A 10961-nucleotide genomic window follows, 5' to 3' on the forward strand; every position below is an offset into this window, starting at 1 on the left:
TACATGAAAATTTAAAACTACATAAAAATTTAATAATACACATAGAAAATCATCAATTTAATCAAAATAACTAAAATTCATGGAATATTGTAAACATTCATCAATGTATCGGCTCTGTTGTTTGATAAAATAAAATTTTCCGAAAATGTTGAAAATAAAGCTTGTTATATATATGCCTATAATGAACTGATAGCATTTTATCATTGATTTTTTTGCCAAATGAGGTTTCGTTAAAATACTTTATTGATACCATTTCACAGATTTGTGAATTGTAAGATCGAAAAAACGCACGTGTGTGAGAAAAACGAAACAGCTTTCTAATGATACAGGAGAATTAATGAGTTATTCGAATAAGGAAATCCGAGCGTGAAAAGGCGCGCTTTAAAAGATCAATAACACTTTTTGACGAAATTAATTAACGCATATCGGCCCTTCGGATTGGCGAGTGAACACTTTTTTAGAACCTGGCAGGTATATATACATTTTGCATGGATATTTTCGTGGATATTGCGAGAACGTCAGCGGGTACAACGCTGATGACAACAAAACGCCACCCGGCCGAAATAAAAGCAAATAGATTGCGCCGCATTGTGCGTGAAAAATAAAAAAAAACGTAGAATAACGTTTCGCGATGTGTATTAATAAAATGCGGGGAAATCAAAATAATTCGGGCCGCGCGCGCTTTGCTTTTGAAAATAATATTGCATATCAAATGAAACGGGACGCCGGTCCGACGATGCATGGAAGGAGTCTATTATGTCCCGCAAAAATGAAAATAAAGTGCCAATCAGATTTATTACGAGATAAATCGGAACAATTTGCACATTGTACGTTGACCCGTAAACACATCATCACCGGTTTATTCAGATGGTAAAAGAGTTCTTGCAAAGCTGCCGCGCGCGAAAATAACGTTGATAAAATAGACATAAAATGCGAAACGCGTTTTAACGGACGACGAGAGCGTGCTCGAAATCGCAAATGCAATTTTTTACGCATAGAGCGTTTCTCTATACTATCGGATGAAACTTTAATGAAACATTCTCAGGTATCTCTTTGTAAAACCGATCAATGATATTTTTTTTATAACGTAGATAAATATTTTAGGTACACTAAAGAAGACGAACCAGTAATTTCCTCTCTTTTAACGATAAAAGCGCAATTATGTATACTTTTGACTGGATAAATAACGAATAAAATTGATTTTTTTTAAATCCGTTATTTATTCAGAGGCGGCATCGAAACAAAGGTTAATATTATTAGTATGTCGATAAAATATGTAAATAATACTTCATAATAACTCGTAATATGCTTATAATTCATCATTTGATGCATATATGTACGCATATATGCGATGTGTCGTATTATAAAGTCAAAATAAGCTAAACGCTCAATTATTCATACGTCCGATTATCGAGAATCCACATTCACAAGTAAATTTATAATTAAAGCACGTTAAAATTTAAAATTAATAAAAGTGTTTAAAATTATATTAACGCATTGCATAAAAGCTTCAGCTGCATTTTGCATTATGTCTATAAAAACTAAAATATGAACATTATAAATATCGCGATGTGGATCGTTCACGAAATTCCGATAATCCACGTCCGAATAAAGCAATTGAAAATTATAATAAAAGAGTGAAAATTATAATAAAAGTGTAGCCACACCTTTGTGCCCATCATGGTGTAGGTTTTACCGGACGCACTCTGCCCGTAAGCTACCAGGCAATAATTATATCCAGAGAACATGACGTCCAGGATGGACTGGCCGAGTGTCTCGTAGATCATCGCTTGGGTGGCGTAATTCTTCGATTCGGGACTCGACGAATCGAAACAGTAATCGAAACCATATCTCCGGGTCCTCTCGCGACTATCCCCGGCCTTGCTCGATGACACCTTCAAATTTGTCAAGGAAATCTCATTCGGCTCTGCGCGGATCACCACTTCGGATCCCGTCAAATTTAATTCCCTGCGGAAATAAAAAGTATATACAATTTTGAAATCTAATTCTAAAAATATAAAAATTTATCACAAAAGAATTAAAGAAATTCAAAGTTGGAGAACATCAGACTCTAATACAATTTAATATACTATATAATAATATAATAAATAGGGTGTCCCTGAATCACACGAAGGCAATGGCAGATTTCTGGGATTATTTGGAGATGATTTTTCCTCAGCGAAAATAATGTCGTATCAATAATTTTCGAGTTATAAGCGATTGAAAATAAGAGGTTTTTCGCAAACTAAGCTTTATGGAAATAAAATATTAACAAAATCACAGTCTTCAATTAATTTCATGTAGAATTTGCTTTAATAGAATTTTAATTTAAAGCTTAATTACCAAAATACACGATGAAAAATTGGGAACATACAAAAAATGATGGTCTCCCTCAACATTTTCACTAAGGAAAAATCATCTCCGAATGATCCCATGAATCTGATCTGCAATTAACAGATTTATTAATTATTCTGGGACAGTCTGTATATTTCAAAATTTAAGAATCTAAAAAAATTGGAATAATACAACAGAAAGCTTGGCGTTTCTCAATTTTAAGAAGAATGCAAATGAGAGAAAGGATTCATAAGGATTTTTGTAAATTGGCTTTGACCGCGATCTGCCGATCAAACACGAGAAATAACTGCTGGTATCGTCTCGTAAATATTTGCGAGAGGGTCAACGAACATGTACTGGAACATTGCAAATAGCTTTGCTAACATTTTCGAAGCTAGCAACGTTTTTCCACCTTCCTCGCCTCGTATATATACGTGTTACGCTTCCGTCATCGTTCTTTTTTTATTTCATGCTTTTTTTGTCAAGCACATTTTTTCATGCTTCGTGGATCGGAATCGATTCATCGAAAAGCGGTGGCGCGGCGGCGGCGATGGTGCATACATCGTACGTCGTGTTCACACGGGGGTATGCGACCCCCATGTTATTTTATAGAGGGCTTTGCCCGATTTTCTCAAAGCGCTTTGCGCGACCGATCGCTTTATAGATAGAAAAAGCTATTCCCTTTAATAAACTTTAATATTAATTATAATGTTTTTTATTTGAAAAAAGCTATTACATCATATCATACTAAAATATCTTTTGGAATGTATGAACGTATATAAAAAAACGTGTGTGAAATTAATAAATCGAACGATTCAGGAGTGCATGGAATTCAATGATAAAGAGAAATTTCTAAGAGTTATAGAAAAAATGAAAATTGAAAAATTAAAAGCTAGATCACACGGATTCAAAGATTCCAGGTGTCTTTGGATCTACAAAGACGCATGCAACAAGTTTCCCTCGGGAGAAACCTCGAGGTTTACATCGCGAATTACTGGTCGAGTCGCGTTTTTAGGTCAGTCGGTGTCGTGCAACGCTGCATTTTGCGTGTCACGACAGATAGGATGTCGCGATTATGTATCCTCTGTGTGGAGTATATATATGGAGGGCAGAAAAGAACTTTAACCCCGGCTCTTGCGTGATTCTTTCAACCCTGTCGTAGACTCGCCCTCGTCCTAATCCAAACATTCCTATAGAATTTCGTGTCGTGTCTCGCGTTTTAATCGCGAGAAAATGCGAATTCTCACTAATATTATATTTTTACACTGACAAGAGACAAGTCCAGCCGTACAAAAAACCACAACTTTTTGGATAAAAAAGTGTATGCAATTATGTGCATAATTTGTTCTCATCATCATTTGTCTCGATATATAAAATGAATGTAAAATAATTGCCATTATAAAAAATATTTTACAAAAATATTAATTTTTATAATTAGCAACGAAATAACTCTAATTGTAAATTTAATCAACTCTTTTAAGATATACACACTAAATATTTTACGAGAGCTGTGATAACTATGATGCGGAGCGCCGGTGATTCATCTTCGCTCTGTTTATTTGTCCTCGTGCTTTAATCGCTTGAGCTTGCTAAAAACGGATTGCTTCTCCGGTGTCGTTAACTCTGAGTCCTAAGTGAATGTTAAAAATTGTATTCTTTCTAAGCCTCAATTAAGATAATCTTTCTTTTTTCCTTTCTCCTCATCTTCATAAACAATTTATTTATGTGAATTTTATTAGTTCATAAATTTTTAAATTTTTAAATTACATAACATCATTGCAGAACATAAATCCTGATATTCTTAAATTTATATTTGCGTGCGTGTTTCGAATTTGCAGTCTTGCGCTCTTAAAAAATTATTAATGTGGTTAAATTTTAAAAATTCCTAATTTAAAAATTATAATTTGTTAAAATTTTGAGCGAGATATGAGAATATGCACAACACTATAGAGATTATGATTGACATTAGAAACATAATAAATTTAATATTGATATTTAATATAATAATTGAATAACACACTATTTTACTGTGAAAGGAACAAATAACTGTCCTGTCGTACAGTCGACGGAATTCTAAACTATAGAACGTTTTTGGAGCTTGAGCATCCCTTAAATTCGCGCCACATTGGTCGACGCATATAATATAATAAAAGAGACATGTGTATCCTCGATATTCTCTCAGCGCAAGAGCACGAAAATAACAATGCCGACGCATTAAGACGATATACGCGTACCTGTCAGACGAAGGCGACTATAAACGGAACAGATGCACCAGCTGTCAACGTAAAAAGGTCGCCCTATGGTCGCAAAGCCACGGTCCCTATGCGGCCCAACCCCACGCTAAGTCAATGGGAGTATTTTGGGAATCATTAAGCAACAGTCGACAGCAATGATGCGTCACCTCGTTCGCGAAGAAAATTCAAGCTAAAGTTTGTGCAAAAAGGGGACAAATAATTCACGAAGTATATATGACAAATAATTATTTTCATATTTCAAGAATCATATCAGAAATGTCATTTTTTTGTTGGAAACAAAAGTTTTTAATTTCACTTGGAAACTTTGACATAAATTACATATGACATATACTTGAAAAGTCCAATTATTTGACAATCTAAAAGTTTTAATAATCGACTTAGGGGTTTCAAGGGACTTGAAAGATTCAAGAGAAAGAAAAAGAAATTATACGAATCTAAAGATTTAGGAGAATTTTTTATAGAGAATTTGATAAATTATCAAAAAATATCAATAAATTAAGATGAAAATCTATTAAATCACGAAGCAAGCAGCATATGGTATAAACGAGCTGCTACATATTTTAACAAATAAAACTCGAACGAAATTTGAGCACATCTTGCCTGGATACGTATAATAAACTTCAACATGCGAAATCATTAATTTCCTGCTGCAAACGAATTTCGTGAGACCCCATTCTGTACCTTTAAATATAGCTTGTGAGCTTAAATATTCGGTTACACTCGATTCATATAATTATACATACATATACATATATTGAGAGAGGGAGAAAGAGAAAAATAAATCTAAAAAATTGAAAAACATAACTCTTTCGTGTATTTTTCTCATTGATGTTGTCTTGAAAAATAAGGCAATTCGTTAATAACTCGTTAAAAATGCGATAGCAAAATATGTTACTAAAATATTCGAAAACTAACCGAACAGTCGAGGATAGATCGGAGAGCTTTCACAATTAAGTGCTCCTAAATTATTCGGCTAATGCAGCGCGACCGAGCGCACCGACGCAATTAATCACGCTTTAATTACGATTTGTAACGTGAATAAACGCGCAATAAAGTCGCGACAGAAGCTTCCCAGAAGGTCCTCAAGTTCTCGACGCCTGATCGCTTTCGTCTACGCTTCCGGTGATTCCGCCTTTAACGCTTGTGGACGGGCGCGCTAGATCGTCTTTTTCGTCTTTTTGCCGCCACCCTAGTATTCTAAGTATAGAAACGAGTTCGTAAGTGCTTGCACATCGAACGACTGCGTACAAGTGCGTAAACTGAAAATTCGAAAGTACCAAAAATTTCGGAACGAGAAAAGATGCAGGGAACGAATTTAGAAGCTTCGACACACGCAAGGACTTACGAATCCAAAACACTGCGAATAATACAATTGTGAATGATTCAAGAACCAAAACTTGTCTACAAAATGCGTCTAAATACTTCCTATACAATTAAGAATATTCAAAAAATAAATAATTTAAAAAGAACACGTATACGATTTTTTGTAATTCTTCAGATGCTTCTATAAGTCTGAATCGTAAAAAAATGTATAATTTTTGCAAAACAGAATCATAAATCTTGATTTATTCCTATTACTGAAATTTGTTGGAAGAAAGATTTAGCATTCTTATTCTTATAATAATTCCTATGATATATAATTTACTATAATAAGTCGCAACAGTATTTCAATGTTTGAAAGTAATAGCAAATTGATTATCATTATTTTAATATTTTATATCTTCACTAAGCACACACAAATTCAGCAAAGTATTGCGAACAAAGCTACAAACCTTGACCCACATTGCTATATCTCGAAATTTGTGCGAAAACACAAACAGAAACAGTGCAACCATTGATTTTAATCTAATTATTTTAATATGCCAATAAATTGAATAAAATTAAATAAATTTCTTTGATTTTTAAATATGAAAATATGTTTGAAAAGGGATGAAATAATTATCATTAAAATTACATTATATTAATGAAAATGCTTAATTATCATATTAATGTAACAATATTAAGTTTTTATAATTAGGGTTAATTTTTATTTCTCTAAGATATTTTTGTTTAAAGTATGTCGATGTAATTTAGTTTAAAAATAACACGAATTTCGAAGAGATCCAACTTTAATAACATTCCCAAACCATTTCCAGCCTCATTAGCAACACGCACACAGTACAAAATATACTCGACTGAAAATCACATCGATAATTATCATACTCCGTTACTCTCTCTTGATTTTTTATTCACATTTTCAAGCAGGCATATTATGCAAAATTAATATTATATTAAGAATCGCGTAATTAAATTCCGAATTATAATATTAACGATCTCATCGATTTTAACGTAATATAAAAATATAATTGCAGTTTATACGAAAACAATATAATTGTATTATTCATGATACCATTTTTTAGACAATATATAAAAAGCAACACATATTATCTTCAAAAACATTTATTATCTCTAAATATGCATTAAATAAATAATCTCTGAAGAGTGTTATTTCCTGAATAATTGTAATCTTTAAATTTATAATTCAACAACAATGTATTAGATATATTCGAAAGTAAATAATGCTCACCTAGCAGATATCGGTCTCACTCGCACAGCCACCTTGATGTTCGCCATATTGTCATCTCGCGGTCAACAACGAGTGGCATCATCCAACTGCCTGCATCTTGCTGATGATGATCTCCACCAAGATCGAAAGATCGTCGATCGTAAATTGACAATAATTAAGACGCACGGAAACGATCACCTAAACGACTCATATCTTCCTGACTGGATCCGCCAGAGATTCGGCCACAGCGCGAGACGCGAGAGATCGAAGCGAAATGGTGCACCGACTGCACGTGTTGCACTGCCACGATGAAAATACCCTCGAATCACTCCCGAGACCATCTCGCTTCTCGTGGTTTTACCCCACCAGAAGTAAGCGAGCGAGCGAGTTGGTGAGTGAGTGCTCGCGACCAAACTCATCGTGCCATTTCGTCCAGGACGTTACCCGACTTATTGCCCCTTCGACGACACCGGGGAAAAGAGAGCACCGCGAATCACCGGTGAATTATGTGTACAAGACGTTTCATAAAAGGTCGGTCGATGACCGCGATTAGAATTTTCAAGCAATAAATGTTTCCCAGACAACACCATAAAATTGTCTAAAATTGGATTTAAGATGCCTTTAAGACATCTTTTAGATATCATATTATAAGATTTCTTAAAAACGTTTTAAAGACTACTTAAAGATGTCTTATGCGCCACTTTTTAGACATGGTGTTGTCTGGGTTTGCTACATTGAATTTGTTTTTGTCGAAGAAACGAAAGATTTATATAGCTGCGAGAATTGCTGAAAGATTTAAACGCTTCCTAGCTGGAGCTCTCGAATCTGTCAGGATCGAGAATCTATATACTTGAGAGCTTAAAATTTCGTGAGTCTAAAAATAAAAGATTTTAAAGAACTCTAAGGTTTTCAGATCTACGAATATGTCTAAACATCTATGAATTGAAGAAATTAAAAGGCAGTCAAATTTCAGGATCAAAGTAGATGAGAATTTTAAGAACCCAAGCATTTGGAAATTGAAAAATTGAAAATCGAAAATGATATATTCTAAAAACATTAACAAATAACATATCTGACTTTATACTGATAAATATTCCGGTCGGGAAACAAAATATGCTTGAAAGACGGAGCTGTCTCAAGAGCGCGCACTCTGAATTTCACCAGCTTGTTGCAAAATATCGCGACTTACGGATCACCCTGTAATTTAACAGAACAAACTCGGTAGACAGACAAGGACAAATCGTCTTGCTGGTTGCGGTATCGTCGATTACGCTATCGTATTGTGCAACGAGGGCACGTCTTGGTGTTTAACAGAGTTACTGGGTTACCATGTTGCTTGGGGGTGGCGACCGCGCGGGAGTTAATCAAAAGGATGATTTGTGCCGTGTCCGCGTTTGAAGAAAGCAACGTCTGTCTCCCTCGTATTTAATACGGGAACGCGTACAACCGGTGAAAAAGGCTCTTTCAAGAGTCGAAGGGATTTCGCAGCTCTCATTCTCCTCTTATCCGCGTATTCCATCTCACCACGTATCTCGTAACTCGTGTGGCCTTCATCCCGGGGTCCCCTTGAGACGCTTCATCCGTCTTTTATGCGATCTTAAAAGTGCTCCACCACTTTGAGGCGGAGCCCCCTTCTTTGATCCCCCTGTGCATGATATTTTCGGACTAGCGGATTGACTAGCGTATTCTCTGTGAGGTGGAGTTCGCTCCAGTGCTGATGCTTCGTATAGTTGTCAAAACCATCATGTAGAACGTGCTGAACACCTGCGAACAACACAAATATTCGTAATTATTCAACGCAATATTATTGTATTCTATTTTAAATTTTCAAAGAGCGGTATTTCTTTTTTGTTTCTATTATTTTTTTATATATTCTTTCTCTCGACTTCTTTTCTTTTATCTCGAAAAAGGATTGCTGTAAAATATAAATGGAGAAGTGTAATTTATTTAAAGTACAATCTATTTTCTTATTGTATTGTGTTTATATATATTGTAAAATAAAATAAAGATTCATGAAAAGTATTATAATTCATTAAATTTATGTTTTATAATTATATTATTATATTTTTTGTATATTTTATATTTATATTATTGTATTTAATCTTACATTTTAAAAATGCTTCATGAATATATTAAAAATTCTTAAGAGACAACATATAATCTATATAATCCATGTTATATTAATTTTAGCATTGCTTGTATGAAATAATTAAATCTAACTCTTATAAAAATTTATCACTAGTAACGCCAATTTATCACTTATTTCGAGTACTTACTCACTTATTTTGAGTACTTAAATTATTGTATATTAGTATTTTAAGTACTTGAAATAAGTGATCAATTAGCGTTATTAGTGATAAATTTCTACAAGGGAAGACAGTAATAATATTTATATACAATTTAGGAATCATTACAATAATCGTTTGATATAAGGCTAACTAATTGTTTAAAAAAAACTATTTAGATTGTATTTTAAATTTTCAGATAGTGTTACTTCTTTTTTGTTTCTAATAATAGTTATATTTTATATCATCAGAAAGAAATATTTTATCGGCTCTCAATATTAAGAATATAACAATATTAAGAATATAAAATAAGAGAGAAAGAATATATATAATATATAAAATAAATAATTAAAAATATATAATTTTATACTATTTATTTTATATATTATATATATTCTTTCTCTCAATTTCTTTTCTTATCTCGAAAAAACAATGTTATAAACTTTATTAGCGTTAATTACAAAAAAGTATTAATAATATATTTATTAAACATGAATTTTATATTTAAAAAATTTTTTTAAATCCTTAAGAGACATAATCCATGTTAGGAAATATTAAATTTTATCATTGCTGGTGAAATAATTAAATTCAAGACAATAATAAAGTTATATAATTTAGGTTTAATATAATGTTAATTAATCATCTGAAAGAAATTTTTGAGAGACAAAAATACTGTGGAATGTTGCGACGATAATTCTGAAACTTTGCACCTTCGATCGCGTCGTCGCGATCTGCAAGCTTGCGCTGCCAATCCGGTTGCTACAGTAAGCCGATTTGCCCACAGCATCGCTCCGGTTCGTTACAAACGTTGGCCGTAAATTAATTACAGGCGATTGTGAGACCGGCGAACTGTGCACTAATGAAAATACATGCGTCGGTGATCGGTCGATGCAATTATCGAGCCTTTCAACGCTCGTTAAAACTCTTACCTTCGATACAATTTGTCAGTGTTATTCAATTCGAAAAGAGGATTATAGTAAATTTATGTCGAATTACATTGAAACTTACGCAAATACATAGGAACATATCGAGATTAATAATAGAATGCGTGTGCGAGTTTCGTGAAAATAAAATGATAATTTTATTTTATTTTTGTCATTCTTTTTTTGTACATCGTCGACTTTAGAAAGTGAGACAACTTACTTCCGACTTCTTTTTCTTTCTCAGCTGTTGAGTGCAAGAGATAGTCGATCTTTGTCTTGAGCGAGCTGATGGAAATCATCTTCTAGATGTTTATTTTTTTGAAACATGAGGATATCTCGTATTCGGCTAGATTTATTCTTTCACTTATTGATTTGGATAAAAACACAACCACAAACAAATAAGACTTAAATCATTATAAAAACTCTAAATAAACCTAAATTTGCACGCGGAGACACACAGCACAGCAAAAAAAACAATGTTTAATGAACGGCTTGGCGCGACTTTTAACGCAGTGGCGCCAATTGTGAATTTAATTCATAATTTTTTTTATATCGATAGTAAGCAATGTCGAGTTCGATATATTGCATTCGATATAATATCGAACCGTCTTCAGCGCAT

General features: G+C 33.4%; 1 protein-coding gene across 1 annotated transcript in view; it reads right to left on the minus strand.

Annotated features, from left to right (window-relative positions):
• LOC114942455 (uncharacterized) overlaps window positions 1-7423 on the minus strand; it is a 36463-nt gene extending 29040 nt beyond the window's left edge. The window contains 2 exon segments of the mRNA XM_029317835.2: window positions 1668-1968; window positions 7156-7423. Coding sequence (XP_029173668.2) covers window positions 1668-1968; window positions 7156-7202 — 348 coding nt within the window. The 5' untranslated portion in view covers window positions 7203-7423.
• Between the last annotated feature and the right edge of the window lie 3538 nt (window positions 7424-10961).

Source organism: Nylanderia fulva, unplaced genomic scaffold (assembly GCF_048542155.1).
Source record: "Nylanderia fulva isolate GAGA-0341 unplaced genomic scaffold, ASM4854215v1 Scaffold6, whole genome shotgun sequence".
Lineage (NCBI taxonomy): Eukaryota > Metazoa > Arthropoda > Insecta > Hymenoptera > Formicidae > Nylanderia > Nylanderia fulva.